This window comes from Pan paniscus, chromosome 20 (genome assembly GCF_029289425.2).
Source record: "Pan paniscus chromosome 20, NHGRI_mPanPan1-v2.0_pri, whole genome shotgun sequence".
Lineage (NCBI taxonomy): Eukaryota > Metazoa > Chordata > Mammalia > Primates > Hominidae > Pan > Pan paniscus.
Genome location: NC_073269.2, coordinates 44,775,261 through 44,791,868, shown reverse-complemented (window position 1 = coordinate 44,791,868; position 16,608 = coordinate 44,775,261). Strand labels below are relative to the sequence as shown.

At 52.0% G+C, this 16,608-nt stretch overlaps 1 protein-coding gene across 2 annotated transcripts in view; it reads right to left on the bottom strand.

Moving 5' to 3' along the window:
• The window catches only part of RYR1 (ryanodine receptor 1), a 157,842-nt gene that overhangs the window by 90,673 nt on the left and 50,561 nt on the right, over positions 1–16,608 (bottom strand). For both annotated transcript variants that reach the window (XM_034945507.3, XM_034945508.3), the window contains exons 32-42: positions 15,517–15,603; positions 15,114–15,340; positions 12,422–13,034; positions 9,194–9,463; positions 8,362–8,562; positions 7,906–8,017; positions 6,001–6,147; positions 4,028–4,301; positions 2,334–2,448; positions 2,122–2,254; positions 1,709–1,803 (exon numbers count right to left, since the gene is read on the bottom strand). In XM_034945507.3, coding sequence (XP_034801398.1) covers positions 1,709–1,803; positions 2,122–2,254; positions 2,334–2,448; positions 4,028–4,301; positions 6,001–6,147; positions 7,906–8,017; positions 8,362–8,562; positions 9,194–9,463; positions 12,422–13,034; positions 15,114–15,340; positions 15,517–15,603 — 2,274 coding nt within the window. The remainder of the gene's footprint in view (positions 1–1,708; positions 1,804–2,121; positions 2,255–2,333; positions 2,449–4,027; positions 4,302–6,000; positions 6,148–7,905; positions 8,018–8,361; positions 8,563–9,193; positions 9,464–12,421; positions 13,035–15,113; positions 15,341–15,516; positions 15,604–16,608) is intronic.

The window sequence follows — 16,608 nt, the reverse complement described above, 5'->3', positions numbered from 1 at the left end:
GGGGAGGCATGAATAATCCACCCCTTGTTATGCTAAACAGCATATCATCAAGAAATAACATAAAAATGGGCAACCAGCAGCCCTTGGGGCTGCTCTGTCTATGGGTTAGCCATTCTTTTATTCCTTTACTTTCCTAATAAACTTGCTTTCACTTTACTCTATGGAGTTGCCCTGAATTCTTTCTTGCATGAGATCCAAGAACCTTCTCTTTGGGCCTGGATCCAGACCCCTTTCCTGTAGCGGTTCTGTCCACCCCTGTCTCCCACCTGGACCACAACACGAGCCTCCTCCCTGTCCTCCTGTCCTTCTGCCTTCCCCTCGATCTGTTCCCCACACACAGCCAGAGGGACCCTGTGAACACCTGAGTCAGGTCACGTCCCTCCTCTGCTCAGAATCCTGGCCTCCTCTCACTCAGGGTAAAAGCCAGAGCCCTTGTTGTGACCGATGAGATGCCACATGACCCACCTGTCACCTCCTGCCCTCACCCTCACTACCTCTGCTCCAGCCACAGCTGTCTCTCTGCTGTTCCTCCAACTTATGAGGTTTGCTCCTGCCTCAGGGCCTTTGCACTGGCTGTTCCCGCTGCCTAGAATACTGTTCCCCATGATGCCCACCTGACCTGTCACCTTCCTTCAGAGCTTTACACAAATGTCACTTTCTCAATGAGGCTTTCTCTGGCCACTTTTTTTTTTAAGGGGTCTCGCTCTGTCCCTGAGGTGAAGTGCAGTGGTGTGATCATAGCTCACTGCAGCCTCAGCCTCGCAGGCTCTATCAAATCCTCCCACCTCAGCCTCCTGAGTAGCTGGGACTACAGTTACGTGCCACTACACCCACCTAATTTTTGTATTTTTTGTAGAGACAAGGTATCCCTATATTGTCCAGGCTGGTCTTAAACTCCTGAGCTTAAGTGATCCTCCTGCCTCGGCCTCCCAAAGTGCTGGGATTATAGACGTAAGCCACTTTGCCTGGCCAGACAGGGATTTTTGACTGTCATATTGCTACTGCTTTGCATATGGTAAGCGAACACTACATATTTGTTGAATGATAATATAACAGCAGCTAACGTTACTGACTGCCCCTTTACAAACACTTTACTGGATTAATTCATTTAATCCTCAGAATGACTCCATGAAGTCGTTTCTATGACTACATTCATTGTACAGATGAGACAACAGGGGTCTGGAGAGTCTAAGTCACTTATCCAAGGCCACACAGCCAGGGAGCGAGGGGAGCAGAAGCAAAGTTGCTGAAGTCTGGAGCCCACGCATTTCACCACTGTACACAGAAGTGGAAGCTCGGAGAGCGAAGAAATGTGCCAAGGCCACCTGGCTGGAAGCCTAGACTGTGGATCGGCCCCCAACCCGGAAGCGTAGCGTGCGGATCCGCCCCCAGCCCGGAAGTGTAGACTGCGGATCCGCCCCCAGCCTGGAAGTTAGAGTGCGGATCCGCCCCCGTCCCGGAAGCGTAGACTGCGGACCTGCCCCGAGATGGGAAGCGTGGAGTGCGGACCGGCCCACAGCCAGGAAGCATCCCATGAATGAACAACTGGGTGCCGTTCTCTCCCTGCAAATTAGTCTCCTTCTGGTTGGGCACTGGACCATCCAGAATTGCCCCCCAGAATGAGTTTGGAATCAGCAGGTGTCCCAAGCAGCCGGGTAGCGGCCCGATTTCCTCCCTTAGGCCCGGGGCCCAGCCCTGCCCTCCACACCTTTTCCAGGTCCTGCTCCTGCAATGCCAAGGCCAGCTCATTGTTGTCAATGACGGAGGCAGCAGCCACGTCCAGGGGCGTGGAGCCCTGCATGCCTGCAGGGGCGAGAGGTTGGGAGAACATCTCACTCCTGCTTGTCTCGCCTCCTCTGGGAAGCCCTCCCTGACCACCCTTTTTCCAACCTGGATCAGGTGCCTCCTCTGGTCTGTACTTCCCTCATCCAAGCTCTGACCACTCTGGGCTGTCACTATTGGGGTCACTATTGTGTCCCCAGCATTACTCATTACAGGGCCAGAACCACAGTTGAGAGGGAGTGTTTGTTGAATGAGTGAGCTGGTGGAAAGTGGGGCAGGCCTGGACGGGGTGCCAGGAGTGGGTTCTGGGGGACAGCCCCTGGGCTCGGGGGTTCTCACCCAGGCCGATGCCACTGTTCTCCAGCAGGTAGCTCAGGTGGTCAAACATGGAGCGCTGGTTCTGCCGGCTGATTCGGCAGAAATAGCAGAGGAAGCGGCAGCAGCTTGTCACCATCTTGGGGAAGCGGATCTCCTGGGACAGGCAGGGTGGTCAGGGCCTGCCCTCTGTGGCTGCCTCCCCTGAGCTCCCCAGCACCTGCCTGGGCCCTCACCTTGGACTCGCCGCCCCCGAGGACGTTGACCATGACCTCCATGACCGTCTCGTGCATGCCCAGCGCCCTCATCAGGTTCGGGTGTTGGTAGAAGACTTTGTTGTTCATGATGTTCCTGTGCACGGGCAGAGTGTGCGGGGTCACCAGGGGCCCAGGTCCGGAGAGGGCCATAGCCACCACTGTGACAGCGTTGGCATTCTTGACCCTCTCACTCTGTGCCTAGCACCACCCCCTTTACAGATCTGAACTCACTCAATTCCTACAGCTGGCCGGGTGCGGTGGCTCATGCGTGTAATCCCAGCACTTTGGGAGGCCGAAGCTAGAGGATCACTTGAGGTCAGGAGATCGAGATCAGCCTGGCCAACATGGTGAAACCCCATTTCTACTAAAAATACAAAAATTAGCCAGGCGTGGTGGCGCATACCCGTAATTCCAGCTACGCAGGAGGCTGAGGTGGGAGAATCGCTTGAACCCGGTATGCGGAGGTTGCAGTGAGCAGACATTGCACACTCCAGGCTTGGCAACAGAGCAAGACTCCATCTCAAAAAATAAAAAAAAAAAATTCCTACAGCCACTGTGGGAGGAAGGGTCCCTGTTTCCCTCATAAGGAGACTGAGGCGTGCACCCAAGGCAGGCTCCTCTAGGGCAGAGATCTTTGCCATGTTGCCCTTTGTCAAATGTTGTCCCAGCATGGTGGCTTATGCCTTGTAATTCCAGCCCTTTGGGAGGCCAAGGCAGGAGGATCACTTGAGCCCAGGAGTCCAAGACCAGCCTGGGCAACATAGCAAGACCCTACCTCTACAAAAAAATTTACAAATTAGCTGGGCATGGTGGTGTGTGTCTGTAGTCCCAGCTACTCAGGAGACTGAGGCAGGAGGATCGCTTGAGCCCAGGAAGTTGAGGCTGCAGTGAGCTGTGATTGGGCCACTGCACTCTAGCCTGGGCAACAGAGTGAGGCCCTGTCTCAAAAACACCTAGAAATGCCTGGCATGAAGTAGGTGCTTAATAAATGTTTACTGTGTGAATGAGATTTATTTGACAATGAGTGCTCAATACTGCTACCATAATTATTATTATTCGCATGAGCTCACTGAAGCCACAGCACAACCCTTCAGAGTAGGCTTGGCTCTCCCCAGTTTTATAGATGAGGAAACTGAAGCTCAAAAAGGGTAAACCTCAGCTGGGTGTGGTGGCTCACGTCTCTAATCCCAGCACTTTGGGAGGCCGAGGCGGGTGGATCACCTGAGGTTAGGAGTTCGAGACTAGTCTGATCAACATGGTGAAACCCTGTCTCTACTAAATATAAAAAATTAGCCTGGTATGGTGGTGCGTGCCTGTAATCCCAGCTACTTGGGAGGCTGAGACAGGAGAATTGCTTGAACCTGGGAGGCGGAGGTTGCAGTGAGCTGAGATTGCGCCATTGCACTCCAGCCTGGGTGACAGAGTGAGACTCAGTCTCACAAAAAAAAAAAAAAGGGGAATGTCCTGCTGAGAGTCACACAGAAGCGGAGCTGCTACCACTGAGGGCGGAGAGGTAAGGCAAGGAGACATTACCCAGGAGGTGAGCTAGCCATCGAGAGACTGAGATCACCCAGAGGATGGGCCAGAAGTTGGGGAAGGGAATGTTATTGTATCCTGAGGGTATTCATTACTCAAGGGGATATGCAAAGTAAGGGGGAAGGGCGGTGTCTCACCCGATGCTCTGGATCATGAGGTTCTCCTCCTGGGGGCCCATCTGCACGATGAGCAGCGAGCGGATCTGGCCGAGGCACTCGAGCAGGCTCATGGTGTCTTCCACGGAGGATGGTGAGATGGTGTACGCCCGCGGCAGGGCACGCAGCAGCTCACCCAGCCCGTCGTACTGCCGGTGCAGGAGGCTGAACATGGCCCGCACCAGCTCGGGGCTCTGCACGAAGTCCTCTTGGGCCCAGCGCACCACCATGTGGGACACCAGCTCCTGCAGGGACCCTGGGAAGGAGACAACGCAAGGCTTGGAGCACCATGCAGGGCAGGTCGGCACATGGGGCCTTGGACCAGAACAATGTGGAAGGGGCCCCCTGTTCCAGAAGTTTTCCCAGTTACTACCACCCGCGCCCTCCACCTGCTGGGAGCAGGCAGATTCTAGCAGATTGTTTTCCTTTTTTTCTTTTAGAGACAGTGTCTTGCTCTGTTGCCCAGGCTAGGGTGCTGTGGGGCTATCACAGCTCACTTCAGCCTCGAACTCCCGGGCTCAAGTGATCCTCCTACTGTGGCCTCCCAAAGGGCTAGGGTTATAGGTGTGAGCCACTGTGCCCAGCCTGGCAAACTTTTTTCTATTCGCCCAAGAATCTCTCTGTTCTGTTCACCCTAATATCCAGCCCACAAGGGCTTCCTAAAAATTTCAACAGGAATAATAAACTGTACAACTGCAAGATACCAGAGCCGACCAGAAGCACTTCGCCATGCACCTTTGAAGGCACATGTCACAATCCCACTTGTTCTATAAAAATACTGTGGATTTGGCTGGGCGCGGTGGCTTACATCCGTAATCCCTGCACTTTGGGAGGCCGAGGCGGGTGGATCACCTGAGGTCAGGAGTTTGAGACCAGCCTGGCCAACATGGTGAAGCCCCGTCTCTACTAAAAATACAAAAATTAGCCAGGCATGGTGCTGCGCGCCTGTAGTCCCAGCTACTCCGGAGGCTGAAGCAGGAGAATCGCTTGAACCCAGGAGGCGGAGGTTGCAGTGAGCCAAGATCGCACCACTGCACTCTATCTAGCCTGGGCGACGCAGTGAGACCCTGCCTCAAAAAAAAAAAAAAAAAAAAAATCTAAACTCGTGGGCAGGGGCTTTGACTTTCCCCCCTCGGCTGTATTTCCCAGCCCTGGTAACAGTGCCTGGCCCATAGTTGGCCCCATAAAAGTTTCCTGAATGTTGTGGGATAAAACCTGTACCAACGTCAGGAAATCTGTCCTTGTTAGATGTGGCTAATATACAGTTTGCAAAATAACACATTGGCCCAACATTGATGATAGCTGCTTGTCTAATCCCTCAGCATGGTAATCCTCTCATCAAGAAAGAAAAGAGAAGCCCCAAGGCCACGGAAGCCACAGTGGTTCAGGGTTACCGCCATCCCTTAGTTAGAGGTTTGCCACTAAGCTGGTAGGCTGTGTCACCCTGGTCCAACACACACGTTCTACAGCCCCCATCTCTGGAGGCAAACCTCCAGCATGCATCTTTGTTTTTGTTTTTTTTTGAGACAGAGTCTCGCTCTGTCACCCAGGCTGGAGTGCAGTGGCGCAATCTGGGCTCACTGCAACCCCCACCTCCTGCGTTCAAGCAATTCTCGTGCCTCAGTCTCCAAGTAGCTGGGATTACAGGCATGCACCACCACACCCAGCTAATTTTTGTATTTTTAGTGGAGAAGGGGGTTTCACCATGTTGGCCAGGCTGGTCTCCAACTCCTGACCTCAAGTGATCCACCCGCCTCAGCCTCCCAAAGTGCTGGGATTACAGGCGTGAGCCACCACGCCTGCTTCCACTTTGCCTGCCACTCTTCCCCTCTCACTCCTGCCTATCTACCCCTCCCTTGCATCTGTCCTCATGCCCTCTTTGGGACCCAGAGGCTCCGCAGGCATGGGGCTACCCACCCCACCCCTGCCCTCTCCCCAGTGACCCCAGTCCTTACGGGGTTTGCTCTCCTCTGCTGACCGCTCCTCCTCAGGTTTCTCTTCCTTCTTCTTCACCAGCCGCACTTTCTCCAACAGGCTCATGAGGCGGCTGCCCAGGGTGGTCTCTTCCTCTGGTTCCTCCTCCTCTCCATCCAGCTGAATTCCTGGAAGTGGTCAAGAAGGCGGGAAATGTCATTCATTAGTTTGCTTATTCACCTGCTTACACACTCACTTATTTATTTGTGCATATGTGCATGCATGCATGGAGTTTTTCATTTCCTTTTTTTTTTTTTTGAGACAGTGTCTTGTTCTGTTGCAGTGGAGAGCAGTAGCATGATGTCAACTCACTGCAACCTCTGCCTCCTAGGCTCAAGCCATCCTCCTACCTCAGCCTCCTGAGTAGCTGGGACTACAGGTGTATGCCACCATGCCCTGTTAATTTTGTATCTTTTTCTGTAGAGATGGGGGTCTTGCCATGTTGCCCAGGCTGGTTTTGAACTCCTGAGCTCAAGCAATCCACCCACCTCAGCCTCCCAAAATGCCGGGATTGCAGGCATGAGCCACCACCCCTGGCCTCATTTATTTCTTTGTATGTTCATGTATTTGTTCATTTATTCATTCTATCAAACATTTATCTTTTAAATCAATTTTGCAAATATGTTCAAAGAACTAAAGGAAACCATGTCTGAAAAATTAAAAGGAAATATCATAATAGTGACTTATCCAGTAGTGAATACTAATAAAAAAGCAGACTATTAAAATATAGAAATTCTGGAGTTGAAAAATAAAATAACTGAAATAAAAAATTACTAGGGGGGTTCAACAGCATATTTGAGCTGATAGGAGAAACAGTCAGTGAACTTGAAGATAGGACATAGAGATTGTCTAGCCTGAAGAACAGAAAAGTAAAAGAATGAAGAAAAATGGGCCAGGTGCGGTGGCTCACACCTGTAATCCAGCACTTTGGGAGGCCCAGGCATGCAAATTGCTTGAGCCCAGGAGTTCAAGACCAGCCTGGGCAATATGGCAAAACCCCGACTCTATAAAAAAATTAAAAAATTAGCCAGGCGTGGTGGCACACACCTGTTCTCCCAGCTACTTGGGAGGCTGAGGTAGGAGGATGGCTTGAGCCCAGGAGGCAGAGGATGCAGTGAGCTTAGATTGTGCCCCTGCACTCCTGCTGGGTGACAGAGTGAGACCGTCTCAAAAAAAAAAAAAAAGCAAAATGAAAGAAAGCCTCAGAGACCTGTGGGATGCCATCAAGTGTACCAATATATGCATAATGAGAGTCCCAGAGGAAGAGGAAAGGGGCAGAAAAGTATTTGAATAAATAATTGTCAAAAATATTCCAACTTTGATAAAAAGTAAGTATATATCCAAGAAACTCAACAAACTTCCAACAGGATAAATTCAAAGAGCTCTACACCTAGACACGTCATACTAAATTGTTGAAAGGCAAAGACAAAGAGAAAATCTTAAAAGTCAGCCAAGGAAAAATAATTCATCATGTGTAAGGGAATCTCAGTAAGACTATCAGCAGACTTCTCATCAGAAACTATGGAGGTCATCCATCTGTCCTTCCACCCAGCCAGCCATCTCTCCACCCAGTTCTCAACCATCCATCCATCCTTCTCTTCATCCATCCATCTATCCAGCCAGCCATTTTTTACCCACTTCTTCTATCCATCAATTCACATACCCATTCATTTATCTGGCTTATAGCCATCCACCCAAATACCCATATAAACACGCATTATCTAACTGTTCACTAACACATTCATTCACTCACTCATTCATTCATTCAACCAATAGTTACATAGCACCGATACTGTAGAGGGTTGTCAGGAAATCTTAGGGAAACTTCTGGAGAGGTCTCGAGAGAAAGTTAGCATGGGGAGGACTCTCTGATCCCCACTCCTTACCACAGTGTGCCAGCAGGTCTTGATGAAAGTCAAGCAAATCCTGTCGAATCTCTTCAGGGAGAGGACAGTCTTCCTCATCTGTACCATCTTTGAATTGCAATAGCATATTGATCTAGGGGAAGGTCAAAGATTAGAATGAGGGTCTGAGATCCCAAAGCAGGAACTCTGAGATCAGAGATAGAAGATGCAATTGTTAGTCCATGTCTAAGGTCATGAGTCAAAATGTGAGTTAATGAAGACTATTTGGGAGACTAGGGCCAGAGGTTTGAAAAAAGTCAGCATCAGTCTGAGGTGACTCAGAGGTCAGGTTGATTCAGAGAGTAGGAGATAAATGTATCACTAGGGTCAGGGGTCAAGCACGGGTTTAGAGGTTGAGGGTCCTCAGTGATCAGAGTCAGGAGATGTTGAGGTTGGGGTTTAGACAGTAAAAGTGGCCAGCGTCAGGGGTCAGATGACCTGTTCCTGGGGTGGGGAGCGGAACTCGCGGGTACGTCTTGCAGTCTCTGCTGCGGTCATGCTGAAGGCTTTTATGAGGAGGCCATAGCGGCTCCGCTGGTTGGCCTGGAGCTTGTCCACATAGCGCTCCGCAAAGGCTGCCAGGGACTCCACACGGTGCTGCAACTCTTGGTCACAGAAATACTCCAGCAGGTGGCACATCTGTGGAAGGACAGCCGTGTGGGAGGAGAGATGGAGGTGAGACCATCAGGACTTCCTTGAAACTTCTCTTGCTTCCTCTCCCCTCTCCATGGCCCTGCCCAGGTCCAGCCAAAATCATTTCCTGCCTGGAACCTTAAGCCTGCCTTCCTCAGGCATGGTGGCTCACGCCTGTAATCCCAGCATTTTGGGAGGCCGAGGCGGGTGGATCACCTGAAGTCAGGAGTTCGAGACCAGCCTGGCCAACATGGCGAAACCCCATCTCTACTAAAAATACAAAAAATTAGCTGGGCGTGGTGGCGCATGCCTGTGATCCCAGCTACTCAGGAGGCTGAGGCAGGAGAATCGCTTGAACCCGGGAGGCGGAGGTTACAGTGAGCCGAGATCGCACCACTGTATTCCAGCCTGGGTGACAGAGCAAAATTCTGTCGCAAAAAACAAACAAAAAGACTGCCTTCTCCATGGTCTCATCTCCATGGAAAACAGAGATCTTTCCAAGTTGGCATTGCTCACTGCCATATGCATTTCCACAGCTCCCCACTGCCTGAGGACGAAGTCCAGACTCACATCCCACCTACCCTGTGTCTCCCAGCCCAGATGGACAGAGGCCGAAAAGCAGGAAGCAGCAGCCCACCTGTAACTTCACAGACTCTGGCAACTTCATCTGGAGCAGCCCTTCCTCCAAGCCTTCTTCTTTCTCCCCTTCTGCTGCCTCCTCTTCCTCTTTTTCCTCATCTTCCTTTTCCTGTGCTGTTTCCTCCTCATCCTCCTCCTTCTCCTCCTCATCTTCCTCTTCATCCTCTTCCTCCTCCTCGTCCTCCTCCTCTTCTTCCTCAGTGAAGACTTCAGGCTCAATCATCTTCAAGATCTGTTTCACATCCTCATCGCCAAAGATGCCCATCACCTACAGGACAAAGTCTCGGTTCTTCACTGTGGCCTGCAAGGCCTCCATCATCAGGCCCTGGCCTCATTCTCCAGACCTGCCCCTCATGCACATGCCAATCATTCCTGCATTGGCTGATCCGATTCCTCCCACAGCAGGAATGGCATCCCCCACCTTGCCATCCACCCTCCTTAAGATCCACCCAGGTCCACACCCTGTGTCCCACCCACACAGCCCAGACCACAGAGCCAAATATGAGTGCCTCTCCCATCACAGGCGAGTGTCCTTTCTCCCAAGCCTAAGCATGTGCCGTGTCCTCTGGCCCAGGACACACCCTACGCCTGCATAGCTCCCAGCATACACCAGCTCTCAGTCAACATAATGAAGATGCTAACACATGAGGCGAGGCTCACACCTGTAATCCCAGCACTTTGGGAGACCAAGGCGGGCGGATCACTTGAGGCCAGGAGTTCGAGACCAGCCTGGCCAACATGGTGAAACCCCGTCTCTACAAAAATACAAAAAAAAATTAGCTGGGTGTGGTGGTGCACGCCTGTATTCCCAGCTACTCAGGAGGCTGAGGCAAGAGAATCACTTGAATCTGGGAGGCAGAGGTTGCAGGGAGCTGATATTATGCCACTGCACTCCAGCCTGCATGACAGAGGGAGAGTCTGTCTCAAAAACAAAATAAATTAAAGTTTAAAAGATGCTAACATATGGAAGTAAAGAGGGAGTAGACAAAAGGGAAGAAGAGTGCAGGGGAGAGAGAGATGGATGAATGGAGGGAGGATTGGATGGCTGGCTGGATGAATCGCGAGTTGGAATGGTAGAGGTTTGAAGGAAAGATGAATAAGTGGATGATGATGGAGAGATGAAGGAAATGATGGAGGAAGAGATGATGGGTGGATGGATGAGAAAAGGATAAATGATGTATAGGTAGGTGAGTAGGTGATGGATGGGTTGATAGATGCATGAGGAAGTAAATGAATACGTGGATAAATAGATAAATTAGTGAATAGCCATGAGGGTGGGGGGATGGTTGGCCACATGGCTGGATAGGTTTGTGTATGAAAAGTTGGGGCCAGGTGTGGTGGCTCACACCTGTAATCACAGTACTTCGGGAGGCTGAGGCAAGATGACCACTTGAACCCAGGAGTTTAAGACTGCAGTGGGCTACAATCATGCCACTGCATTCTAGCCTGGGCATGACCCTGTCTCTTACAAAATAAAATTAAATTAAAAATAATAAATAAAAACAAAATTAGGTTGAGCAGAGCGTCTCATGCCTGTAATCCTAACACTGGGAGGCCAAGGTGGGAGAATTGCTTGAGCCCAGGAGTTCAAGACCAGCTTGGGCAAAATAGCGAGACTCCACCTCTACAAAAAATTTAAAATTTACCTGGGCATGGTAGTGCACACCTGTAGTCCCAGCTATTCAGGAGGCTGAGGTAGAAGGATTGCTGAAGCCCAGGAGGTTGAGGCTACAGTGAGCCATTATTGTGCCATTGCACTCCAGCCTGGGTGACAGAGCGAGACCCTGTCTTGCCTGGACACGGTGGCTCACGCCTATAGTTCCAGCACTTTGGGAGGACGAGGTGGGCAGATCACAAAGTCAGGAGTTCAAGACCAGCCTGGTCAACATGGTGAAACCCCATCTCTATTAAAAATACAAAAATTAGCCGGGCATGGTGGCGGGCACCTGTAATCCCAGCTACTTGGGAGGCTGAGGCAGAAGAATCTCTTGAACATGGGAAGCGGAGGTTGCAGTGAGCCGAGATTGCTCCACTGCACTCTTCAGCCTGGGTGACAGAGCAAGACTTTGTCTCAAAACAAACAAACACACAAACAAAACCAAAAAGATGGATATATAAATGAATAGTTAGATGGGTCTACGAATAAAAGGGTACATGATACAAGGGATGGAGAGAAGGATAGGGAACGGGTAGATGGATGGGTGTGGATGGCTAAATGGATTTGTGGGTAGGTGGATGGGTGTACGTACATATGAATGGAGAGATGGATGGATGGATGAAGGGTAGGTGGGAACTGGAGGAACGGATGGATCTGTGGATGTAGGTATGGATGGACGCATAGGTGGGAGGAGATGATTATTGGACCTACGGAAGGAAAGCTAGATTAATACATAAATGGGTAGGCGGATAGATGAACAGATGGAATGGTAGATGGACTGCTGTATGAATGAATGAAAAGATGGATGGGCAAATAGATTGAAACTTGGATAGATGGGTACATGAATGAATGAATGGAGTGGGTGGAGAACAAAAGGATAGAAAGGCAGATGGACTTGTTGATGGAAAGATGATCTATACACATGAATGGATAGGATGAATGGGTGGATGGAAAGGCTGGTGGAGGACTGATGGATTGATGGATGGATGAATGATGGTTGGTTGGATAGATGAATAGGAAGAAAGAAGAGATGAATAAACATAAAGAGATGACAGGTGAGCAGATGGAGGGAAAGGTGAATGAAAGATAGGGAGATGGTGGGAGGATACATAGAAAGGTGGATGGAGGCCGGACACGGTGGCTCACGCCTGTAATCCCAGCACTTTGGGAGGCCAAGTTGGGCAGATCAGGAGGTCAGGAGTTTGAGACCAGCCTGGCCAACATGGTGAAAGCAGTCTCTACTGAAAATACAAATATTAGCGGGGCGTGGTGGCACATGCCTGTAGTCCCTGCTACTCGGGGGGCTGAGGCAGGATAATTGCTTGAACCTGGGAGGCGGAGGTTGCAGTGAGCTGAGATTGCGCCACTGCACTCCAGCCTGGGCGACAGTGAGACTCTGTCTCGAAAAAAAAAAATAATAATAATAAAAAGAAAGGTGGATGGATGTATAGAGGAGGGAATGAATGGGTGGTTGGATGCATAAATAGAGGAGGATTGATGCATGTATCTCTGGAGTTTTGGGAATGTGGGAGAAAAATGGGACAGAGGAAAGCAGGAGGAAGCCATTACCAGCAGGGTGGACACGAGCTTGAGCACAGGCACAAACTGGAACTCCACGGAGCCCCCGACGGGGTCGCGAGCGTGCTGCCCACCGTCGCGCACCGCCTCCCCCAGCATCCTCAGTGCCTTGTCCCGCAGGGCCTCCAGCGGGATGGCAGGGCTGAGGCGGGCCGGGGCCTCTGCTGCCCCAGCAGCTGGCAGAGCGGCCACGAAACAGGGGGGCGAGAAATGATGCGGGGGCCTCAGCGAAGTGGTGACTCCAACTCCCGGCAGGCCATGCCGGGGGTGACCATTTTCTGTGCTCCTTCCAGGAGGGAAGAGCGTGATGGCGCGGGTCTCAGGCGTGAGGGGCACGATGTATTCAGAGAGCATGGAGCGGCGGCTGCGGCAGGCACTTTCGAGGTGGATGCTGATGAGGAGGTCATAGTAGCCTGCGCGCAGTGGGCCTGGCAGGTGCGCGTCCTCCAGGGCGTGCAGCAGCTGAGCTTGGTCTACGTGGCTGCACAGAGCGTGCGCCACGCGATTGTTGCCCAGGGCGCACACAGCGCGGTAGAGGCGCAGGGTGTGCGAGTGGAAGCGCTGCAGGTCCAGGCGCTCCGACAGCTCCAGGATGTCCATGCACCTGCAGCAGAGGTGGGAAACAGACAGGGACAGATGAATGAGCCTCCTGCATCCGTCAAGCCACCATCTCTTCCTCCATTTCCTTCATCACTATCCACCCATTTATTCATTCGTCTTTCCTTCAAACCCCTACCATTCCATCTATCAATTCACCCATCCTGGGAGAAGATGGGAGACAGAGGCACAGACCCCAGAAAGGCAGAGATGCTTAGACGAGTGTCGAAGCCTGCAGCAGGGAGTTCCAGTGGCCTCCTAGCTTAGGGTTCTGTGAGGGCAGTGGAGCTGGGTCTAGGAGTCTTTCAATGGTTCTGGAAGTCCCTAAGGGATCTGGGGGCCCCTGGGATACCTCTGGGGTCCCTGGGATGGTCTGGGACTTCGTAAGAGTCTGAGAGTCCATGTAGAACATCTGATGTTTCCAAGATGTGTTTGGGCCCCCAGACTGGGTCCCCCTCTGGCAGGTCTGAGTATACTAGTTGTGTTTGAGTGCCATTAGAATGTAAATTCCAAGGGCAGGACATTTCTGCCTGTTTTGTTTCTGCTTTTGTTATATTCCCAGCACCTAAAACCACACCTAGCACATAGTAAAGTGCTTAGCATTTGTTGTTGTTGTTGTTTAGTGATGGGGTCTTGCTCTGTCGCCCAGGCTAGAGTGCAGTGGTGCGATCCTAGCTCTGCAGCCTTGAACTCCTGGGCTTAAGCAATCCTCCTGCCTCAGCCTCCCAAGTAGCTGAGACTCCATGTGTGTGCCACCAAGCCAAGCTAATTAAAAAGAAAAAAAAAATGTGGAGACGGGTTCTCACTGTGCTTCCTGGTGGTTTCAAACCCCTGGCCTCAAGCAACCCTCCCTCCTCCTCAGCCTCCTGAAGTGCTTAGATTACAAACATGAGCCACTGTACCCATAAATATTTGTTGAATGAATAAATTAATAAATGGGTGTGTCTGGGGCCCTGGGGATGACCCTGGGTCCCTTTGGGCATGTCCGAGCATCCTGAGTTATGTACAAGGATTACTAGAATGTCACTTCACAGGGGCTTGGTGTCTCCAGCCTGGAATACTACCTAGCACATAGGAGGGACCCAAAGCTATTTGTTGAATGGATGAATGAATAAAGGAAGGAAGTGAGGGAGGGAGAGAGGAAGGAAGGGAGGGAGGGAGGGAGGGAGGGAGGGAGAGGGGAAGGAAGGAAGGAAGGGAAGGAGAGAGAGAGGGAGGGAGGGAGGAAGGAAGGAAGGAAGGAAAGAAAGAGGCATGTCAGAAGCCTCCTGGGTGAGTCTGGGATTCCTCCCACATTCAGAGTTCTATTTTTTGAGATGGCATCTTGCTCTGTTGCCCAGGCTGGAGTGCAGTGGCATGATCCTAGCTCAATGCAACCTCCGCCTCCTGGGTTTAAGCAATTCTCATGCCTCAGCCTCCTGAGTAGCTGGGACGATGGGTGCACACCACCACAGCTGGCTAATTTTTGTATTTTTAGTAGAGACTCCTGACCTCAGGTGACCTGCCTGCCTCAGCCTCCCAACGTGCTGGGATTACAGGTGCGAGGCACTGTGCCTGGCCACGTTCAGAGTTCTTAAGAGTAACCCTGCCATCCATGTGAACGCATCTGTGGCCCTAGGTGTGTCTGGGTCCCCTGGGGTGGGTTTGAAATATCCATGGGATTCTTCTTAAAGCCTCCCTGCGTATGCCCAAGAGACTAGGGTGCATCCAAGCCTCCCTGAATCATGTCCAGGGATCCTGGGGTATACTTGGGGCCCCCTGGGGTGTTGATGTGGGTCTGGCTCCCTGAGATGGGTTTGGGGCCCTGTGGAGTGGGTCTGGGTCCCTGGGGTATTGTCTGGGTTCTCTTAGGGTGGGCCTGCGGTCCACTGGGATGGTGTAGAGCCTCCTGCGTTGAGTCTGAATCCCCCTGGGATGTAATCTGGGGATGTCTGAGCTGAGCCCGAGTCCCCTGAGGTAGGTCTGGAGATTCCTGGGGTGTAGTCTGGAATCCCGGGGTTGTGTTGAGGAGGGGCACTGAGTGGGACCCAGACCCCAGAGGGCTTGCAACACCTGCCCACCCCTGCATAGCTGGGCTGGCCCTGACCGGTTCTCCTCGGGGATGTGCAGCGCCATCATGGTCAGCGGCTCCTGGCACTGCACGGCCCAGCCCAGCCGCTCGCCGGCACGCCTCGTCTCCACCTGCAGGAAGTGGTTGGGCATGCGGCTCCAGGACACTGGCATCAGCATCTGCATCTCCAGCCGCGGTGGGCACTGCGGGGCCGGGTTCTTGCGCTCGCTTTGGAACATGGCGGCTGACAACGGCATGATGTTCTGAGGGCAGAGAGACACGCATGGGTCAAGATGGCCAGCCCCCTCTGTCCCACCACACCACTTCCAGGGAGACCTCTTGGATTGCCCCCTCCCCTTCAGTGGCTCTGCCCGCCTGGCCTCCCCACATCTCCTGCCTCAGCCTGGCCCCATTAGCGCCCCCATCACTGCACTTGTACCTTCTGCTTCCCCAGCTCAAACTGGATGACGTTCTGGTGGGTGGGCAGGACGAAGACGGCAGGAAATAGCTTTGTGTTGGGTTCCACCTGGCAGAGGAGAAGAGGACGAGGTGAGCAAACGGGTGGGCTGGAGGGAGGGTTGACTCTGGACCTCAAACTCTGGGGCCAATTTGTAGGTCCTCATCTGGGCGTTAGAGGCTCCAAAATGGCTCACAGGTCACCCTTAGACTGTCCCACCTCTGATCCAGCCAGGCCAACCTCCTCCAACTTTCCCAGAGCAACCTGTCATCTGTCTCTGCACACATCACACCCCACACTGGGAATGCCCTTCCCATTTCTCTCCCAAGCATACTCATTCAAAACCCAGAGAGTGTGGTGGCTCACACCTGTAATCCTAGAACTTTGGGAGGCTGAAGTGGGAGGGTCACTTGAGCCTAAGAGTTCAAGAGCAGCCTGGGCAACATAGTGAGACCCCATCTCTACAAAACATAAAAAATTAGCCAGGCATGGTGGTCCATATCTGTAGTTGCAGCTACTCAGGAGGCTAAGATGAGAGAATCGCTTGATCCTGGGAGGTCGAGGCTGCAGTAAGCCATGATTGCACCACCGGACTTCAGCCTGGGTGACAGAACAAGACCCTATCTCAAAACAAAAAATTCCAGGAAGTGTCCTCAGACTGTCTTGCCCCTCTCCCATCTTCCCAGTGGAGCCCATCCAGCCAGCCTCTGCCTCCACAAACAACATTGTCTCTGAAGCAGTCCCGCCCACACCAAACCTGATCTAATTGCACCCTGGGACCCAACTCCCAGTTTACAGGAAATATGGGGGACAAAGGAAAATGTGAAAACGCCACCACAGGAATGCACCAGCCAGATCCAGGCTATGGGAAACCAGGCCAGCCCTCTCCAGATTTAATATACACAGGAAGCCCCTGGGATCCTGTCAAAATACAGATTCTGATTTGGCAGGCATGGGAAGGGGTCTGAGACTGCGTTTATTTAATTTTGTTTATTTATTTTTTTGAGGTGAAGTCTCACTCTGTCATCCAGGCTAGAGAGTGCAGTGGCATAATCTCGGCTCACTGCAACCTCC